The sequence below is a fragment of the Molossus molossus genome, unplaced genomic scaffold (genome assembly GCF_014108415.1).
Source record: "Molossus molossus isolate mMolMol1 unplaced genomic scaffold, mMolMol1.p scaffold_m16_p_8, whole genome shotgun sequence".
Taxonomy (NCBI): Eukaryota; Metazoa; Chordata; class Mammalia; order Chiroptera; family Molossidae; genus Molossus; species Molossus molossus.
In genome coordinates this window covers 110,281,311-110,303,559 of record NW_023425402.1, presented here as the reverse complement: position 1 = coordinate 110,303,559, position 22,249 = coordinate 110,281,311, and the positions used below count along the sequence as shown (strand labels likewise).

Here is a 22,249-nt window from a genome sequence, read left to right as displayed (position 1 = left end):
GGCGAGGCGTGACTTATAGTAAATAAAGAATCCTGCTTCGTGGAAATTCATTTATCGCGGTGGAGTCTGGAACTGATTAACTGCGATAAACGCGGCCGACTAGTCCCACCTTCAGAAAGGCGCCGCGAGTGCAGAGGGTAAATGTTTTCCTGTAACTTGCTTATTCTCAGGAACGGCCACCGAAGTGCTCACGTCATTGTCGAATTACACGAAAACTATAAGCAAGTCTGTATTAATAAAATAATACAAAAAATAGGTACTGTTTATTGAACAGCCACTATGGAACACCAGTTGTCCCAGCTGGATCACATTGAAAAGGTTCCCGGGTAGTGTTGTGCACAGCCAGTGTGGACATACGGCAGACTTAGTTTCTAAAGCATCTGAGGGGCGTGGTTGATGGAATGTTTTTCAAAGACAAACTGGATGGTGGATGTGTGTGCCTGCTTGTGTATACACATTTGAGTGTGCATGTTTGAGTGTGTGTGTGTGAGCATGTGTATACACATTTGTGTGTGTGACTGTATGTGCATATGAGCATGTGTGTGTGCTTGTGTGCACATTTGTGTGTGTGTGTGCACTTGTGTGTCCATGTGTGTGTGTTTGAGTGTGTGTGCATGCTTATGTGCATGTTTGTGTGAGTGTATGTGTGCATGATTGCCAGGGCAGGTACTGGATTCAGGGACCAGCTTGGAGGCTACTGGTTGGTATGTGATTTGGGACTAAACTTGGTATTATTCGTGGAAATGGATGGTAAGCAGTAAATTGGAGAAAGATTAGAGAAAACAGGAACCAGCAGCCTTCAGTGGTTTAGTTATTAAGGCTATTAAAGGAGAAAGGAGAACTTACCCTGTGAATGTGGACAGCAGTGTCTAGGTACATCAGGCTGTGCACTGGAATACCGGAGTGCGCTGGGGTTTGGGGTGAGAAGTGTGCACCGATGGTGGCCTTGGACAGGGTTGATGCGACACCAGACACAGCAACAGCAGTATAAATGAAGGCTGCCTCCAGGGAGGGTCTGGGAAGCCACACAGACTTTCTTTGGCTCAGAACCAGTGACCTGGGCACGGGATACTTAGAACCAGTGGGCCTCAAGTGGAATTTCGGCCAGTTTGTTTCTTGTACCCTGCTGGTCACACAAATATATTCTTGCCATATAGCCAGCCTCACAGGGAGAGCCTTTCATGCCTTGCCCTGGGTGCCAAGCAGGAATTAGCCCTCACATTCCAGGCAAGGATGAGCACTTGAGATGTTCGCATAGGTGTATTATGTAGTATATTGCGAATGTTTCGGACCTTTTTCTGCACGTGTGTTTGGATGACCCAAGGAGTAGCCATGTTTGCAGGCGTGGCCATGCTGTAGGCAATCTTGAAATGACTAGCAAGTTGTGTTATTTCATGTCCCTCTGAAATAAATATGTGCAGCCAGCTCTAACTGTATTATGTTTAATCTGCATATTTTAAAAATCAGATTCTTAGGTTTCATAAGCAGAAGCGTTGCAAAGAAGCCTCCGAGTTTGTTGAGTGTGAACGACGTGTTGTCTGTTCCAGACCCTCTGCAGAGTGAGTTCTAATTGTGTTTTTCCCTCCTTCTCTCCCCCAGATGAGTCGGCTCCTAAGGAAGTCAGCAGGGTAAGTACTGGGAATGGGGTTGATACTACCGCTGGAGAGGCACTCAGTCCTGTGTTCCCAGTGCTAGTGACAAAGATGAGTGCCCTCCGCGGGTCACTCATTATACGGAATAAAGTCAGCAGGGCGAGGTTGCGATGTGGGGCCTCGAGACGGAGCACAGCTGCCAGGCACTTTGTGCCTGCTGATGGGGCTTCCGAACCAGGTGCCAACACATGGACACTGCGAGACTGCGTGTCACGATCAGATTTTTAGCTTCCGTTAGAAAACCATAGTGAAGGCAACACCAGCATAGCATTTTCAAGTGGCAGCTGCCACTTAGGCCATGGAGCAGAAGCCACCCTCGCCGTGGCCCTGCACTCAGTGGCTTTGTCATGTGTGGCCTGGATGACCCCCACCTTGAGTCCATGACCTTGGCCGGACTCTCACACATTGGAGGCACGAGCTTCCTCAGGATTTGTGAAATGTTAAGGGAACGTTTTCATGTCCAAGAGAGATCCTTAGGGTGTACTTGAAGAGACAGAGCAACTCAGAGTTTAGCATTGTTTTAATATTCCAACTTTATAATTGATTATGTAGGGAAGTTTCTTAATTGTCTCTCCTGCACACCGATCTTCAGAGTGAATTAAATATTGAAAATAGTCTGTTTGAGTTGCATCTAATGCAACCTTATGTGAGAGACACCACTCACTCACTCTCATAAACGCCCTACAGTGCTGTTGTGTGATCCTGTGTGCAGACAGTCCTGTATCTTTGGTCATCTGGAGACAGGAGTCTCACAGTGATCAGGGTCTTTGCTGGCGTCTGGGCACAGTCTCCTCCTCCCTGGCAGACTCTTAGGTTTCCGTGAGCCTCAGGGTTTCCTGGGCACTGTCACCGTGAGGTCCCACTGACGGCTCATAGCCGGGAAGTGCCCCGTGTGGGTGCTTCATGTGGTGGCAGGGCTGGAGAGGTCGGCCTGGAATTTCTGCAGCTTCCGCAGCCGGAAAGGCTGCAGTGTGATGCGTAAGGATACAAAGGGGATTCTCGCAGATGAACTTGGGCTGAGTCCCAAGGTCCCGGGCGCTCATACTAGCCACGCTGCCGTCGTGTCTGTGCAAGCCGTGCGTCCACACCTCATGGCCGTAGACGTGCAGCTTCCCCACACACACCCGGTGTGAGAACCAGCCTGGCTTCACTTTACCTGTGCCGCCCAGGGGATGTTAGACTTCTTGTCCTGGAGGGAGGTGGTGAAGGGATGCCTGAGGGTGGGTCACGCCATCCGGGTACTTTCCTCACATCCTAGCCTGTGATGACAAAGGTTAGGGTTCGATTCTGAAAGCTTGCTCCGCTCTCCCTTCACTGCCAGTGTCCCCGCACGGAAAGCTGTGGTACCGGAGTGTCCTAGGGGCTTTGTTATGGGAGCCCACTCTGAATGCCAGCGGGTGGGTTCTGTTTGGGGAGAACCGTGGTATGGGCCAAGAGCAGGCTTTTTCTTGACTGCATTTTGTGTATTCTAGTCTGCATATTGCCCCAAGACACTGCTGAGCGGCCCTCTCCTTAACTGTCACACATTAGCACAGCTTTGACTTCCCTTGCAATGCAAACGAGCCTCTACCCCTTGTCCCCTGTGAGAACTCTGAATAGAGGGGTGCATGCTCTTTCCCAGCGAAGCACTCACTTCCAGAGACCTTTTCCTGTCCGGCTCCATAGGGTCCAGGCTGATGTGCTCCAGCTGCAGGACCTGTCCCCAGTGCCCGTTTAGAAGGCAGCGGCGGTGACAAGGCCTCACAGATGACCGTGTCTTGACCCTGACAAGAGGAGGTGGCAGAGAGCCCTGGAACTCTGTACCCGTGACACGGTTTTAGGGTGAATTAGCTTTTTAAAGAAACTGCAGGTCACTTCTGGTTATTGATATTTTAGTAAACCAAGATTGTTTTTACATGAAGTCAACTCAGAACTCTAAACTGACACCCCTGCCTCTTCTCCTCTCTTCCTCCTTTCCTCATCCCCGTCTTCCACCTGCCTGCGCTCAGTGGCACCATCGAGCATTTGTGTCCTGAGTGCTGGGGACACTGTAGCCATAGTATGCTGGTTCGCACAGCATGGAGGCAGGTGGCAGAGGCAGTTGAAAACATCTGTATATGTGCAGTGATAAGTATTAAGACAAATACATGGAAGAACCTAGTAGAATAAAGGGATACAGAGCGAAGTGGGTTGGGAAGGGACTTTCTGCTCACTGCACAGACATGGGGTCACGGGGTATCTGAGGGGCTGACCTGCAGTGGGGACCTGAAGAGAGAAAGAGACCCTCCAGGCGGAGGTGCCAGTGTGGCGGGCGGAGTGGGCAGAGTGAGGAGCCCGGGGGAGCTTGGAGCAAGGGAGGCAGGAACGGAAGAAGGGCCTTGTAGTTCTCTGCGCAGGCTTTGGGTTAGGGTGTGAAGGTAATTGGTAGCCGCTGGGTAGACTGAGGGGAAGTGTCATGTCTCATGTGCAGGGAGAGCTGCCTCAGCTGCTGAACGGGGGGTGCACAGGAAGGGGGGCTGGGGACGGGCCCGCCATGGTCTCTGCATGCAGGCAGTGCTGCTGATGGCTGAGGTCAGGGCTGTCACAGGTGAAGGGTCCTCAGAGGTCGGGCATACTGGGGAGGAAGAGCTGGTGGGATCTGCTTCTGGGGTGTGTGGGGCATGGGATGAGAGAATCAGTAACAGCTCCAGCGTTTTTGGTCTGAGAACCTGGCGGAATAAAGTTCCTCCTTCCAGGTCTTGCCATGATGCCGGGACAGGGTGGGGAGTCAGTAAGCTAGTTTGAACATGTTAAATTTGGGTGTTCAGACATCAAGCTGGAAATATTTAGAAAGCAAAGGAGCATATTGTCAAACTAAGAGGAAAGTTCCTAGCTAGAGAGATGTGTGTGTTTGGGGGTCTGTAGCATATAGGCAAGTATCGAACACCGTGGGCTGAATGGCATTGCATAGGAGTTTGTCCACAGGGAGAGAGGCCTGAGCACCAACCCTGGACAGTTCACACTGTGGTGAAGATGTGGGAAGGTCACGGTGGAGAGTAAGGAGAGGCCAGCGAAGTCGGGGGAGAGCCAGGAAAACTTCATCTGCAGATCTTGTTTTATAAGTTTCTCTGTGGTACAGGTTACTTTACATTTATTTAAACTCTGTTTGGTCTTGTTTGGACCCACGGCAATCTTTTGAGATAAATCTGAATCGGACTCTGTGATCTAACATGTATTTCTCTGTTTTAAAGCCACAAATTGGGATAATTTTTCCAAGTCGTGTTTTTATGCCCCTTTGCGTAAGTGGTCACCAGGGAGGTGATGGAGGAAAGAGCTACGGGAAGCAAAGCAGTGAGCCATGCTGAGACCTGGGGAAAGAGCATTTCCAGCAGATGGACAGCAAGTGCAAAGGCCCTGAGACAGCAGTGTGCACCGCCTGGAGGTCATCGGGCCAGAACTGAATGAGGAAAGGAAGGAGCCCGGTCTGGGAGGGGCCAGGGTGCATTGACACCACTGTTATCTGTCATCTGTTTCCATCTCATCGCACTATTATTTCTTTCATTATTACTGTTTCTGGTGATGTTGAGTTAAAGTGGTGCCAGCTTCTAAATCACAAAGTTTTCTAATGAGAAAAGGGAGAAGAAACATCTAAGGGAGTATCCCAAGTGCCCGTTGCTCGGATATGCCAAATGCAGCCTGGTCTGGCATTCTTGAGTGTGGTCTTTTCCCCTCAAATTACTGAGAATATGTCCCATCACATTCTGACTTCTTCTTTATAAATGTTGCTTTTTGAATTTTTGAATATTTCTAGAACTCCAGCATTTGCTCTAGGAAATCTTATTTTTCTATGTAATATGTGAACATTTTAACCATTGTTAACTTAGCCTGGCACGTGATGAACATCGGCAATCATTTGCAAAGTCTGTTTTTAGTTCAGGCTATTTTTGTTTGTTTCTCGAGGCATCGGTTCTGTGCTGTGTGTTTTGTTCTCTCCGAGATCGCCAGGTCCCCCCACCCACCTTCGTCTCCTGCTCTTTCACTCTGCAATCTGGAGCCTCCTGAGATGTCCCGCGTCACCCACAGGACCCTGGGCAGCGCAGCCCATGCGGTGCTGGTTCTGATTCCACTGAAACCCCAGCTCCTTGCTCAGATTCGAGTGACTTCTGTAGTTGGATGATTTCTCTTCATTTCCGTTTTCCTTACGATATCGTTGATGATTTCTATTGTGAATTCTTTAACTTTTTGAGGGCGCAAAGCAGATGCTTTGCTACAGCTAATTTTGCATCCACCTGTCCTCTCCCTACAACTAAACTTGGCTTTACTCTGGGGGACTACTGTCAGTCTAACACCTGTGTGTTGGGAACTAGCCTCCTGCTCATAGGCGAAAGTGGGACCCAGTGTCATGAATTTCCCCAGAATATCTATGTATTTACTTTAACCTTGGTGCCATTTCTTGGGAAGGGGAATGTTAAGTATGCCTTGCTGACTGGGTAGGTTTTATCCTGAAATAAAGTTTGGCTTGGCATTTGCAGTTAGCATTTCCTTGTCTCTGCTAACTGTGCATGTAAATACTACTACGAGTCCTCTGATGGAATGGGGTTGGGGGCTGGCTGGGGGAGGTCCACAGTGCCCATCAGTCTGGAAGCAGAGCAGCGGGCTTCCCCACGGGGTTTGCTCTGTACACTCCGGGTTGATGGAAGCACATCGCCGTTCTGGGATCCAGATTCCACCCCCGTGTCTGCATTTCACCTGGCCTGGCACGGAGACTGTGTCCGTTCTTACTGCTCTGGTGTTGAGCTAGGGGAGCACTGGGTCCTGTCCACGACGCCCGAGGTTCCCTGCATTTCTGTCCACGGTGTCCCGACATTGAGGGCCCTGTGTGGGGAGCGTGAACTCACCTGCTCACCAGGGAACGGTCCAGCTCCATGAACTCCGAGGATGTTCCTCATTTCCTTTGGCACAGCGCCGTTCTGGGGAAGGGGAATGCGGCGTAAGCCTCGCTGACTCCTGAACTTGGCTTCGCTTGTGCTGTGTCCAGTAGCGCTGCCCTAAAGTGCACGGCACGCAGCAGCCACGGTGGCCCGTTTCTCCAGCATTTTCGCTTTTGTTTAATAAAGCGAGGTGGTGGGCAAGGTCATGGAACTCCAACTCATGTTTTTCCTGGGAGAGCTAGTCCTCTGTTCATGTCTGTGAAATATGCATCGCTGCATTTATAAAGGCATTTCTGAGTCATGTGTTTGATGCCCGTGCCCGCATGTTCTACAGACAGTTGTACGTTATGTGATCGTTAGTCCTACTGTAGGAAGCAGTTCTATCAGGAGGGCAGGAAGCGTTCGTTTGGGGCGAAGGGGTAAAAGGTTGTTCCTCTCCGAGGAAGATGAGGTTACCTTGAAGGAATGAATGACTTGGAATTTGAGAGTGCCCGAGCCCTTGCACCACCACCCGGTACCGTGACCCAGGAGTGCACGTCCTGCGGGTGGGTTCCTCTGAGTCTGAGTGTCTCCATTTCTCTGCTGGTTGTTCCTGTCTTTCTGTGCAATGTGGGCTCCTTTTGCTGGCGGGATGTACTGTCTGTCCTTGCTGGGGGATGCGGCGTGATGAGGCTTCTTTCTGTGCAGCTGTTCCAGAGTTTTTCTCCCTCCGAGTCCTCACCCTCACCCGTCTCCATCATCCTTAAGTTGTAGCCGCCTCTGTGCTGAGGACAGGACAGGCTGTCTGGTCCGAGCCCCTTCTGCTTGATCACTGTGTCCCGGGGTGTCTCTCCGCATGTCACGCCCGCAGCCGGGGGTGTCCTGCTCTGCACGTCCTTGCAGCGGCCGTGCCAGCAGCTGTGCTCCTGACCCCATTGCACCGTCCAGAGCTGCTCCGCTCAGTTACAGTCCCCTGTCCTCGTACTTCAGGCATCGGAGCTGTGCTCCAGCAGCTGTGCTCCTGGCCTCATTGCACCGTCCAGAGCTGCTCCGCTCAGTTACAGTCCCCTGTCCTCGTACTTCAGGCATCGGAGCTGTGCTCCAGCAGCTGTGCTCCTGGCCTCATTGCACCGTCCAGAGCTGCTCCGCTCAGTTACAGTCCCCTGTCCTCGTACTTCAGGCATCGGAGCTGTGCTCCAGCAGCTGTGCTCCTGGCCTCATTGCACCGTCCAGAGCTGCTCCGCTCAGTTACAGTCCCCTGTCCTCGTACTTCAGGCATCGGAGCTGTGCTCCAGCAGCTGTGCTCCTGGCCTCATTGCACCGTCCAGAGCTGCTCCGCTCAGTTACAGTCCCCTGTCCTCGTACTTCAGGCATCGGAGCTGTGCGTCTGGCATGATGTCAGCTCCACCTCGATGCAGTCAGGGGTAGGGCTAGGGACATTTCCTTCCCATCTTTCCTTCAGTGAACGTGTTTACATAGTGATAATCATACTGCACACGCGGTTGTATTTCTGCTACTTACTTTGTACTGTGCCACAAGTATTTTATGATAGCATACAGTCTGATCTTATCTTTAATTAGTATAAATAGCCCATTGAGTCCTTGGGTGGTAATGTTTTACTTTCTCTTCTCATTCCAGTGGTGGATCTTTAGATTGTTTCTGATTTTTCAGAGACTGATGATCTTTATGTACTTAGAAGTTTTATTCCTGTGAAATGTTTCCTAAGGGAAATGCAAGGACCCAAGGTTACTTGTCAGAGGACATGAATATTTCATGGCTTTTAACATACATTGCTAAATTGGTTTATCAAATTACTGTTCCCATTTAAGATTTTATTTTAACCCAAATAAATGACCAACTCAACATCTTCTTGCATGTAAATGGCAAGATGTTTCTGGAATATTTTTATGTAAAGCAAACAAGCCTAACTCCACATGCTGTTTGCTGAGCTGCGTCTCCACGTATCACGTGATGTGTGGACTGCTCTGGCCCAGTCTCAGTAGATTGAGCTCCTGCTTTGCCACCGTTTACCCAGGCCGCCTTCCGCAAAGGGACGCTTCAAAGCCCAGCATGTAAGATAGGGGTAAAATCTAAACCTAAGGGGCATAGCCAATGGGAAGAAATTTATATTCTTACAGTTATTTAGTAGAGCACCAAAAGTAAACTTTTAAAAAGAGGAGAGAATTTATAAAAGAAGAAATTAATGGCTCACGATTTGAAATAATAAACTGCAAACTTGATTAATAATGCAAAAGGTGCCCGGTTGGTGTGGCTCAGTGGACTTAGCATCGTCCCATGGACTGAGAGGTCCTGGCTTGATTCCTGGCTCAATGCCTGGTTTGATCCTAGGCTGAGGGCTCAGTCCTCAGTAGGGGGCGTGCAGGAGGCAGCTGATCCATGTTTCTCGCTCACATTGATCTTTCTATCTCTCTCTTCCTCTCTCTCTAAAAGAATCATCAATAAAAACGTATTTTAAGAAATAATATTTCTTAAAAGGTATTTCCTTAAATAGATTAATAAAATAGACTATCTTTATCAAGCTATTCAAGAAATAAGAAAATATAAACGTTAAGGGATGAGAAAGGGAATACAACTGTAAATAGGGAGATTGTTAATAATTTCATAAAAATACCATGTATATATGTAAATGTATTTGAAAATTTGGATGTAATGGCCAGTTTTGAGAAAATTACAAATCATCGACCAATTGAAGAACCGTTAAGGAACCTAAATATACTGTTAACCAAAGAAAAAACTGAAAAGTTAATAAAAACAACCTCAAATAGCATGATACCCAAAACTTTTATTGGATAATTCCACCCAGCATTATCAGAGGAAAACGTTTCCTACATAAAATAAACTCTGTGTGCCAAAGGGGAGGGAGAGAGCTCCTTCAGAGAGAAGTTCATCCCTGATGCAAAGTGAGAGCGTCGCACAAGAGAACAACTATAGGCCAGTTCAGCAGTGTGGACACAGGTGCAGAGACCCCGGGGATCCATTCATCAGCTCTTGAAAAGGACAGTTTCATGCCGATGGTGACGGCCAGAGGGCAGGCAGCAGTGATCCTCGGGGTGAAGACGGTGTGGGCCAGGATGGTGGTGCCGGGGTAGGAGGAGTCCTTGGATTTCACAGGCGGCATTCTAGGTGCATTTGGAAGGTGGAGTTAACCAGAATTGCTGACTAATTGGATGTGTGGTGGAACAAAGCAGAGAGGAGAAACGATGGCATCCGGGTTGTGCCCGGGCAGATGGGAGAATGGGTCACCCTTAACCCACTCTGGGAACATCTGCAGGAGGGCAGGTCACCATCAGGCACACGATGTGGGATATGCTAGATTTGAGGTATTTAATAGATTGCTAAATAGAGTGTTAAGTCGTTGGTTGGATTACGAGTTGAGTTTAGGGGAATGATGTGATTGAGAGACATGCATTTGAGAACTTTCGTAATATGGATGACGTGAGAGTCATCAGCGTATAGCTGGCATGTAAAGTGGTGGGGCTGGTGAGGTCACCTAGGAAGTGCATGGTGGACAGAGGAGGGACGTCCAGAGCCCAGCCTGGGACGGGACAGGGTCTGCGCTAGGAGGGAGGCTGGGAAGTGTCCAGGAGGCAGGAGGAGGAGCAGGGAATGTGCGTCCTGCTGGTGGAGAGCACTCGAGTGGGGGAATCCTTGGCTGTGTTCGATCTGCCACTGTGTCCAGGGAGACGGGACCCAGCTGGCCTTTGGGTCGGGCCACCTCAGTAACAGCTGTGTCACTGGAGCGGTTCAAGCGAGTTTCTGAGGGCTGTTTTGTGTGTTTTTAAGTAACTACCTGCCTTAACACCATCTCATTTTGTTTCTTAGTGTACTGTTACAACCTTCAAGATCTGTCAGTGATGCCTGGAGTCCGGGCTCTCGGGCTGACAGCCAGCAGTCTCCGTCTCATTCGGGCTCCCAGTGGTTCTCGCTTTGCCTCTGAGCTCTGCGAAGTGCTCTTACAAGCCACGTTGTAAATACCCGTTCACTTCAGCAAGTCCGGGCGACCAGCTCTCAGCTTTCCTTCTGAACCCAGGATTCCCATGTCTCCCCAAAGAGAGTCTCCCTCTGGGTGACAGGGTGGCTGTTGCCCTGGCTCCCCAGCTGTGTTCCAGGGGCCCAGAGGCCCACAGCAGACTCACAGGGTGGGGTGGAATTTCCCGGGAAACATGGTCAGACAGCAAGGCAGTCACTGCTCCATCGCTCAGTCCTCCAGCGGAGTCCTGCCGTGCAAGGCCCTGTTCCTCGTGGCGGTTCTGATGGAAAGCAGAGACTGCAGGGCAGTCAGTGCGGAACAGAGAACCAGGGTCTCGGTCGATCCTGAGGCTTGAGGAGCGGTGCGTGCTCAGTTCATCCTTCGAGCTCTGACTCGTGCGGAGTCAGGAGCGTCTAGTGGGTCTCCGTCCATGTGGGTTCTTACGTGTGATAAAGGAGCAAAAGGACTTTGTGAAGTTAGCAAACAGACAAAAGCTCAGACATGGACAACAGTGTGTGGTTACCAGAGGGAAGGGGTGGAGGGTGCTGAAGGGAAAAGGGAGTCAATACGTGGTGATGAAGGTGATTTGACTTTGGGTGCTGGGCACACACTTGAACCTATATAATCTTATTAATGAATGTCACCCCAATGAATTTAATTAAAAATTTATAAAGCACTTTTGAAAATACAAGTTCTCAACAACTTAATTAATATACTCTTGTAAATTTCTGTTACTCAAGCCACAGAATTGAACATTTACATAACTGAACTGAAGTGCTCCCTTAGTAAGCTTTTTCATTATGTTGTTTCCATACCAGCATCTTAGAAGTGCATAATTTGATATTTATCTCCACTTGTTATCTCTGCCTGTCCTATCACAACAGTACTCAGGAGTAGCAGATTGGCTTGTTATTTCACATGTATATATGTAATTCTCAGTTTTACAGTGTATGTATTATGATTCCAATGATCCACTACATAGATAGGCCTTTAATATTTGAGCGTTAATATTACATTACTATGAATAGTAATTATCGTAAAATATTTTGCTCTTATTTTTTTTTCCTTTTTTAAATTAAGTTTACTGGATGACATTGGTTAATAGAATCATGTAGGTTTTTTTGTTTTTTGTTTTTTTTCTTATCCTCACCGGAGGACATTTTTCCATTTTTTGTTCAGATAGAGTGGGTGGGAAAGAGAGGAAGAGAGAGAGAGAGAAACATCGACATGGAAGGGACACATCGAGTGGCTGCCTTCCACACGACCCAACCAGGACCAGGGACAAATGCAACCAAGGTACGTGCCCTTAGTGGGAACGGAACCCAGGTCTCTCTGGACCGCAGGCCGACGCTCTAACCGCTGAGCCAAACTGGCCAGGGCGAATCATGTAGGTTTTAGGTGTGATTTTTATGTTACAAGATCTGTATGTTGCGCTGTGTGCCCACCGCCATGTATTAGGCCCTCTTGACCCCCACCCCCCTCCCCTCTGGCAGCCACCACACTGCTGTTTGTGTCCACAAGGTTTGGTTTTATATCCCACATATGTGTGAGATCGTATGGTTCTTAGCTTTTTCCACCTGACTTGTTTTGCTTAGCATGATATTCTCAAGGTTCATTCATGTTGTCACAAGTGGCAGTTTCTTGTCTTTTCTTACAGCTGAGTAGGGCTCCATTGTGTACATGGACCACATGTCCTCTGTCCTGTCCTCTGTCGAAGGACATCTTGGTTGTCTCCATGTCTTCGCTCCCGTGACTAATGCTGCAGTGAACAGAGGGGTGCATGTATCTTTGTGAATACATGTTTTTGAGTTCTTCAGGTATATACTCAGGAGAGGGGTTGCTGGGTTATATGGCAGCTCTATTCTTACTTTTTTGAGGAACTGCCAGATTGTTTTCAGTAGTGGCTGTACCAGTCTACATTGCCACCAGCAGTGAGTGAGGGGTCCCTTTTCTCCACAACCTCTCCAACACTCGTTATTGTTTTATTGATACCGGCCATTCTAACAGGTATGAGGTAATATCTCATTGTAGTTTTAATTTGCATTTCCCTAGTTACTAGTGAGGTTGAACATCTTTTCATATATCTGTGGGCTGTTTGTATTTTTGGGAGTGGTGTCTGTTCAGGTCCTCTGCCCTTTTTAAAATTAGATTGTTTGGTGTTGAGTTTTATGAGTTCTTTATATATTTTGGATACTAAATCTTTGTCGGAGCTGTTGTTTGCAAATATCATCTCCCATTTGGCTGGCTGCCTCTTTGTTTTGTAGTGAGTTTCTTTTGCTATGCAGAAGCTTTTTAGTTGGATGTAGTCTCATTCATTTATTTTTGCCTTTACTTCCCTTGCCTTTGGGGTCAAGTTCATGATGTGTTCTCTACAACCAAGGTCTGTAAGTTTAGTACCTATGCTTTCTTCTGTGTAATTTATTGTTTCAGAACATATATTTAGGTCTTTGATCCATTTGAATTAGTTTTTGTACATGGGGACAAACTGTAATCTGGTTTTATTCTTTTGCCTGTGGCTTTCCAATTTTCCTAGCACCATTTATTGAAGAGGCTATCTTTACTCCATTGTGTGTTTCTGGTTCCTTTGTCAAAAATTATCTGCCTATATACATGTGGTTTTATATCTGGGCTCTCAATTATGTTCCATTGATCTGTGTGTCTTGTTTTTCTGCCAATACCATGCTGTTTTGATTACCCTAGCTCTGTAGTATAATTTGAAGTTAGGTAGTATGATGCCTTTGGCTTCATTCTTTTTTCCTCAGGGTTGTTTTGGCTATTTGGGGTCTTTTTGTGGTTCCATACAAATCTGATGATTTTTCCTGACCAGTGTGGCTCAGTGGACTGAGCATCATCCCATGCACTAAGAGGTCACAGGTTTGACTCCCAGTCAGGGAACATGCTTCCTGCGTTGTAGGCTCAATCCCCAGTAGAGGGGCATGCAGGATGCTGCTGACTGATGTTTCTCTCTCATCGAAGTTTCTGTCTCTCTCTCTCCTTCTCCCTTTTTCTCTAAAAAATTTAATAAAAACATACTTTTAAAAATATGATTTTTTTGTTCTATTTCTTTAAAGGACGACATTGGATTTTGATAGGGATTGCATTAAACCTGTATATTGCTTTGAGTTATTTGACCGTTTTAACTATGTTGATTATTCCAATCAGTGAACACAGGATATTTTTTCATTTTGTTGTGTCTTTTTCGATCTCTTTTAGTAATGCTTTGTAGTTTTCAGTATACAGGTCTTTCACATTCTTTGTTAAGTTTATTCCTAGGCATTTTATTCTTTTGGTTGCAATTGCAAAAGGAATTTTATTTTATTTTCCTGAAGTTTTGTTGTTAGTATATAGGAAGGCAGTGCATTTTTGTACATTAATTTTGTATCCTGGCACTTTACTGTATTTGTTTATTGTTTCTAATAGTTGTTTGGTGGAGTCTTTAGGGTTTTCTATGCACAGAATCATGTTGTCTGCAAAAAGTGACACTTCTACATCTTCCTTCCCAATTTGGATGCCTTTCATTTCTTTCTCTTGCCTATTGCTCTGGCTAGGACTTCTGAGACTATGTTGAATAAATGGTGAGAGTGGGCATCCTTGTCTTGTTCCTGATTTTAGAGAAAAGCCTTCATTTTTTCCACCATTGAACATGATATTAACTGAGGGATTGTCATATATGGTCTTCATTATGTTGAGGTACTTTCCTTCTATTCTTATTTTATTGAGTGTTTAATCATAAATAGAAGCTGTATCTTATCAAATGCCTTTTCTACGTCTGTTGAAAAGATCATACGATTTTTGTCCTTTTTTTGCATTGATGTGGTGTATGACATTGATTGATATGCATATGTTGAACCAACCTTATGCCCCTGGAATGAACCCCACTTGATTGTGATGTTTTATTTTTTTGATGTATTGTTGTATTCTATTTGCTAGTAATTTGTTTAGGATTTTTGCATCTGTGGTAGTCATCAGAGATATTGGTTTGTAGTTTTCTTTTTTTTGTATTGTCCTTTCCAGATTTTGCAGTCAGGGTTATGTTGGCCTCATAAAATGTGTTAGGAAGTATTGCTTCTTCTTCAGTGTTTTAGAAGAGTTTGAGAAGGATAGGTTTTAAATATTCTTTGAATGTTTGTAGAATTCACTGGTGAAGCCATCTGGTCCTGGACTTTTATTTTTTTGGGAGGTTTTTGATGGTTGTTTCAATTTTTGTTTTCTATTTCGTTCAGCTCTGCTCCTCTAATTTTTATTATTTCCTTTCTTCTGCTGACTTTGAGTTGTTTTTGTCCTTTCTTTTCTAGTACCTTAAGATGCAATATCAGGTTGCTCACTTGTGATTTCTCTCGTCTCTGGAGATGATGAAACTTCCCTGTTGCCACTTCGCCGCGTCCCAGAAGCTTTGGTGTGTCCTGCTGTCATTCTCATTCGTTTCTGTGCACCTTCTCATCTCACCTTTTACTTCTTCTTTGACCCAGTCATTTTTTGTGGTTTGTTGTTTAATCTCCAGGTATTTGTGGACTTCTTTACTTCATTTTTTGCACTTGATTTCTAATTTCAAGGCGCCATGGTCAGAGAATATGCTTGGTCTAATTCAGTCTTCTTGAATCTGTTGAGACCAGTGTTGTGACCCCACATAGGGTCTCTCCTTGAGAATGTCCCAGGTGCACAGGAGAAGAAGGTATAATCTGATGCTCTCAGACGAAGGGCTCTGTAAGTGTCGGTTATGTCCATTTGGTCTAGTGTGTCATTTAAAGCCGATATTCTTGATTTTCTGTTTGGATAATCTATCTCGAGCTGTCAATGGAGTATTAGGTCCCCAACTATGATCGTGTTTCGACCTGTTTCTCCCTGTAGCTCTGTGAGTAGTTGCTTTGTATATTCAGCGCTCCCTGACTGCATGCATAGACGTTAAGAAGTATTATGTCTTCCTCATGTAGTGTCCCTTTTATCATTATAAAACGTCCATCTTTTTCTCTTGTCACTTCTGTTATCTTGAGATCTATTTTGTCAGATATGAGTATGGCTACACCTGCTTTCCTGTGGATGTTACTTGCTTGGAGAATCATTTCCACCCTTTCACTTTGAATCTGTCTTTGTTTTTGCAGCTGAGATGTGTCTCCTGGAAGCAGCATATGGTTGGGTTTTGTATTTGATCCACTCTGCTCCTCTGTGCCTCTGTATTGGTGAATTCAGCCCATTACATGTAGGGTAATTACTGATGTAGAGGATTTCCTGTAGCCGTTTATCTTCTGTTCTCTGGTAGATCTGTGCCTCCACTGGTTCCTTTCTGTTGTGTTTCTGTCTGTCATTTTTGTTTGGTGGTATTCCATACTTCTTTCTCTTTTTTAAAGCTAAGTGCCTTAATTTTGGGGTTTTTGTGTGTGGTTACCTTTATGTTCATGAAAAATAAAGTTGCATATATATACTAGTAGGTTTTTATGAGTGTATCCGATCTTCATCCTCCTTTGCCTGTTCAGACCTTTACCCTGTGCCTTTTATGGTTTTATTGTCACAAATTATCCCTGTTTGTGCTGTGAGTTGTTAGTGATCTTGCTCGTAGAGTTGGGATCCCATTTTCTTTGTTTCAGTTAGAGTCACTTCCTTGAGTATTTCCTTCAGTGGAGGTTTTTATTTGGTGATAAAAACCCTCAGCCCCTTAGCTTCTGTATGCCTGGGGAAGTCTTTATTTCTCCTTCATATTTGAAGGATAATTTTTCTGGATATATTATTCTTGGCTGGTAATTTTTCTCTTTCAGTCATTTGAATATTTGGTTCTGTTTTGTAGAGTTTCTGCTGAGAAGTCAGATGACATTCTGATGGATGTTCCTTTGTAGTCACTTCCTTCTTCTCCCTGGCTGCTTTGAGAATTTCTTTCTTTGTCATTAATTTTTGACATTTTTTTAATCCTCATCCGAGGATATTTTTTCATTTATCTTCACATAGAATGTGAGGGAGGGGGAAGGAGAGAGAGAGAGAAAGGGAGAGAAAGGGAGGGAGAGAGAAACATCAATGTGAGAGAGACACATTGACTGGTTGCCTCCCGCACAACTCTGACCAGAGCTGGAACAACCTGCAACTGAGGTTCGTGCCCTTGATCGGAATAGAATCTGTGACTTTTTGGCCCACGGGCTGATGCTCTAACTGCTGAGTCAAACCGGCCAGAGCAATTTTTGACATTTTTAATACAATGTACCTTGGAGAGGGTCTCTTTAGATTGAGGTAACTAGGTATTCTGTTTGCTTCTTGGATTTGAGGAGATAGTTTTTTCTATAGGTTTGGGAAGTTCTCATCCACCATTTGTTTGAATAGGCTTTCCATTCTTTTCTCCTTCTCTTTATCTTCTGGTGTGCCTATTGTTCTAATACTGATTTTTCTGTTGGAGTCAGGTAGTTCTTCCAGAGCTCTGTCATTTTTCCTTTATGCTTTGATCTCTCTCTTCTTCCCTTTGTGTCATTTCTATATTCCTATCTTCTATCTCACTAATCCTTCCCAGACACACAGTTGGGGAAACTCCATGATACACTGCGTGTGATACACTGCCCATATCCCAGTGTCTTCTGGTTCTCACTGTGTGTGACAAGATTTCTGGTCCAAAAGAGATGTGAACAGCTGGCCATTAATCTCAGCACTGCACACGGGGCTCATTAAAGGGCCAATATCTGTTCTCTCTACTTGGGGAGCTGCTCCCCAGATTTCTGTAGGTCTCACTCCCTTACCCCTTTCCGGGGTGGGGACCTTCTGGGTGGGACCCTCCACATTCTGAGAATGTGTGTTCCAAATGTGCATCTGGAACTGGGTTACCCCAGGGAGCTGGGAGCCTGCCGGGCTCACTTCTGAGACAGAGCTGGGTCAAAACTCACTGCTCACTGGTGTGCACAGCCCATCAGACAGGTCAGTGTGAAGGTGTTTGGGTCTCTAAGCAGTGTCTGTGTGGAGCTGAGGTCCAGTTCCCCAACAGTGCCCCTTTCCCTTCGCCCAGAGCACTTAGCCGGCTCAGGCCGCAGCCCTCTGGGAGAGCGGGAAGGTCTGCTCTGTTCGCTGCTGCTGTGGATCCAGTTCCCTCCTCTCGGGGATCTTGGTCTCCCCTTTTTTTATTCAAGGTTGTGGGCCTGTGACCTAGCCTGATGTGGACTTCATGGCGGTGCGCGGATGTTCTGTGGTGGCGACCGAGTGAGGTTTGTGTCCACTTAGTGAGAGCTTGTGCTCAGGTGACCGAGAAGACAGCAGTCACCTCATTTCAACGTGGGGGTTGTGGCCAGGCAGCCGCGCCGAAGGCCTCTGCTGCCAGCCACACTGATGGCTGGGTCCGGCTGTGAGGGTCCAGGACAGCACGGGGGGCAGCAGTCCCCACAGTCACCTGCGGCCCTCCGCACAGAGCTCTGCACACAGGCCGGCACAGCCCCAGGAGTGCAGGTCTGCGGCTCAGAGACGGACATGCGTGGGACATGCCTGGGGCTGGGGGAACAGGTCTCATGAGTAAACTCGTGCTGCATTCAGACGTGGCTGAGACCAGAATACGTCCCAGGGCAGCGCTGGCGTTTCAGCTGCACCGAGGGTCAGCACTTTAGGGACCCGGTCTCAGCCGACCAGGCAGCACACACACTGAAGCCAGTGTCTCTGCTGCGTGCGGCCACGTCAGAACGCCCAGCATTATCCTTCCTCTGCCCTGTTCACCGCCCCGAGACCCCGCCTCATTGTTTGGGTGGATGTCATCCCGCTTCTTGGTGTGTATTGGACCTCCCTACAATTCTTCCTTTTCTGTGGTGCTTGCACTTGAACCGCTTTACAGGACAGAAGCACAGCGAGGTGGTGGGCGACCAGCAGGCCCCTCCCAGACAACCTGGGGAGGCTCGGCACACCGCGGGAGTTAGGCTGTTGGGGTCCACTGTAGTCTGCCCATGTGCCACCTGCCACTGAGCCTTCCTCCCCGGTCCTACTTAAAAGAGTAGCCTTCTTCCTCCCTGCTCTCCTCCTACCTTGCGCCAGTGGCCTTCTACCACAGCATGTAGTTTACTTCCTCCTCCTCCTCCTGGAATGTCGGTGTCTTCAGGCCTGGGATGTCGTCTTGTTCGTTCTCCTTGTCCCGTGCCCGGAAGACGCCCTCGTGGCACAAATGGTCAGGATGCCGGTACACATCTGTGGCATGGTGGGCTGGCTCGTTCGTTTTTCCTCTATTTATTCACTTCACACATACTGAGCACAGTGCTGAGGAATAACAGCAAGTGATAGACCTGAGAGTGGAGGTCAACAGAGAGAAGGATGGCTCGAGCCAATCTCCGAGGCAGAAACCCCCCAGCGCGCAGAGGGGGCCCCCGAGCAGTGGGTCTGTTGTCTGCGTGTGTGGGAAGCCCCACAGGTCACAGCCAGGGGGGGACGGAAGTCTAGCTTGTTTTCAAGTCCACGTAGCCGTTGTTCGGGGACGAGACCAAGCAGGGCGAGCTCGGGCGCAGGGAAGCTAACGTGTTCAGCCTCCACCTTCTTCCCAGACCCCAACCACCTGCTGCGTTCCTGGCACCTGGGTGAAGCTCAGTGCCTGGACTTGCTGTGGGACCTGCTACCATGTACCTGCTGTGTCCCTGGCACCTGGCTGAAGCCCAGTGCCTGGACTTGCTGTGGGACCTGCTACCATGTACCTGCTGTGTCCCTGGCACCTGGCTGAAGCCCAGTGCCTGGACTTGCTGTGGGACCTGCTACCATGTACCTGCTGTGTCCCTGGCACCTGGGCGAAGCCCAGTGCCTGCACTTGCTGTGGGACCTGCTACCATGTACCTGCTGTGTCCCTGGCACCTGGCTAAAGCCCAGTGCCTGGACTTGCTGTGGGACTGCGGGATGGACCACAGTGGCCGCCATGCCCGAGCTTCTGCACCTGTTCCAGTGGCATATTTGGGGTATGACGAGGGTGGCAGCCACCTCACTGCAAAGGACGGGACAGTAGTGAACTTGGCTTCCCCCAGTGCAGTGCAGAAGGTTGACTTCTCTAGCATCTTACGGTGTTTAGTCAGTCGGCATACTTTGGTACTATTGTTACTGATCAAGTTGCCTGGTACAGTATATATAAAACTTTAGAAAAACAGCTGTAATTTGTAACATTTGATATTTAATATAAATAGGAATGCATGGGATCTATAGAGAATTCTAAGTAAGTCCCAGCAATTTTACTCTGCAATCTATTTTTATAGTAAGCTATATTAAACCATGCTGTGTAAAAGTGTAACGAACAGCTAGTATATAAAGTTATTTATAGCTAGTATGCTTTACAAACTAAGGACTTTTTGTTTTAATTATATTTAATTATGCCTTTTATTTATGTTTTATTCCAAGTACCAAGACACGAATATGCAGGGAGTGGTGTATGAGCTGAACAGCTACATAGAGCAGCGGCTGGACACCGGCGGGGACAACCAGCTGCTGCTGTACGAGCTGAGCAGCATCATCAAAACAGGTGAGCCTCTCGCCTCTCGCAGCCGGTGCTCGTCCAGGGGCTGAGCCGGAGTCTTCCATCTCCTTGCAGAGACGATGTGCTTGCGAAGGGGCAGGCGAACATCATTCGTCCACGTCCATCCTTGGGCTACGTTTGAAGTGAAAATATTGTGTTATGAAACTACCATGTTTCTTAAAAAAGCATCTGCCTCGTGCTTAAATGGAATATACTATGCCTTCTAATTAAAACCTGGATTTCTTTGTATAGTTTTACTAAATCACATTCATACAAGAAATCATTAATTTTAAGGAAGAAGAAGCATTTTAAATTTATTTGGGAAGATGACCACTTTATATACTATTATCACCATCTTACTGATGAGAAATCTGTGGCCACGATAGGCCAAATATCTCCCCAAGACCACATGGGGAGAGCAGTAAAGTCGGGTTCAAGTCGGGGATTCTGCTGCGACTTCATCTGCTGAGGTAGTTGCCGCCAGCCGACCCGGAAGCAGTTTTAGAGAAGTTGTTTTTTTCAGGGATGATTCGTAGATGCAAGCAGAATTCTTTTTGATTGATGCTTATATTGGTTATTCAGTAGTATGAATATTAATTCTAGTATTTTTTAATACTTTAAAAATTAAACACAATTCTCAAGTTTTAAAATTTTTTCAATAATTCTGATGTTAAAGTTTGATAAATATGTTATCATGTAGTACGTGACTGCTAGATGATTTGAGGATGTCACACCTTAAAATTTGCAATGGCTGATGAAAATACGTAATTGGATAAAGCCATACATTATTTGGTTCACTTTACTGCATGACGATTAATTATGTTAACAAGTCCGCTGACAAGACTCAGTGCTGAGGTCTCACCTCAGAGAACTCACACGTGTTGTGTTCTTCTACTCAGATCAGTCTCTTCCTCTTTTATTACCTTGGCAGCCACAAAAGCGGATGGATTTGCACTGTATTTCCTTGGCGAGTGCAATAATGTGAGTATCTACATTTAGATTTTAGTGCTCTAGTTAAGAAAATGTCATAAGCTTTTTAGAAAAAATAAACTATTATGATAATGTAATAGATATATTATAATTAGGTACTTTTAACTCATCTTGTAATTCGTTTCTATGTGTGGTTATGACCAGCCTAGAATTTTACCAACATGGCAACATTTACTCATAAACTCTTAAATTTATTGATTGTTTTGGTTTGTGGTATTCTGTCTTACAAATGGTGTTTCTGGATTTACGGTTCTGTGCAGGTTACCGCATCACTGTGGGCATTCTGTACCCTCTCTGCACACAGTCTGCAGCAGAATAAAATGAGACAAAACTGCAGCATTTAAAAATGTGATTTTTTCCCCCTGGGCAGTGTGGCTCAGTTGGTTGGGTGTTGTCCCATGCACCGAAAGGTTGCTAGTTTGATTCCAGGCCAGGGCGGATGCCCGGGTTTCAGGCTTCATCCCTGGTAGGGGACATGCAGGCGGCAGCCACTCGATGTTCCCCTCTCACATCCATGTTTCTCTCTCTCTCTGGTAAAAAACAACAATAAAAATATTAAAAACATAAGTAAATACATAAAATGTGATTTTCTTAGAGGTTTTTGAAGGTGACTCAGAGCTCTGAGTTACTAAGAAGTAACACCCTGAGCTTCGGTGGCCGAGGTTCGCACCCTGTCATGGTGGGGGCCCCTCAGGAGTGCCTGCTCCCGCCTTCCTTCAGTGGAACGGGCCGGCTGTGTTGCTGGAGTCATTGGTGGGGACCATAGCCCACTGCCAAGGGGCAGCCTGTGCAGCGGGCAGAGTGTCTCATGACTGTCAGTCACTGACCTTTTAGCTTTGTTATGGTATTAAAAACACATACATACTTTAGAATTATATTCGGAACCAACGACACTTATATTCACAGCTTAAGTATACACCACTCAGTTCTAAATTTATTTGGCAAACTCTCACTGTGTATTTTCTATGTGTTAGGTGTTGGGGTTGGAGACCGGGGTGTCTTTTTGCAGGGCGACACTGTGTTCACCTGCTGCTCACGTTGTAAATGTGGGCGTAGACAGTGTTTGAGGGTTCTCGTGGTCTCGTGGACTCCGGTACGCGCTGGAGAGGGAGGTGCGCACAGCCGGACAGGCTGGACTCCTGGACCCGGAGGGATGCCCTGCCTTTCCTCAGCCCCGTCAGCTCTGCTTTGTGACGCCCTCACGGGGCTGAGAGGCCTTGGGGCCGAGGGCCTTCCTGATGCACTCCGCACTCTCCCAGCGTCTTCCAGGCCTTGCACATGGACAGCCACACACGTGTTCATGAAATGCAGCTGCTCA

At 46.9% G+C, this 22,249-nt stretch overlaps 1 protein-coding gene across 1 annotated transcript in view; it reads left to right on the top strand.

Moving 5' to 3' along the window:
- PDE10A (phosphodiesterase 10A) overlaps positions 1-22,249 on the top strand; it is a 199,919-nt gene that overhangs the window by 122,559 nt on the left and 55,111 nt on the right. The window contains exons 3-5 of the mRNA XM_036248231.1: positions 1,600-1,628; positions 19,827-19,947; positions 20,873-20,922. Of these exons, the coding sequence (XP_036104124.1) occupies positions 1,600-1,628; positions 19,827-19,947; positions 20,873-20,922 (200 nt within the window). The remainder of the gene's footprint in view (positions 1-1,599; positions 1,629-19,826; positions 19,948-20,872; positions 20,923-22,249) is intronic.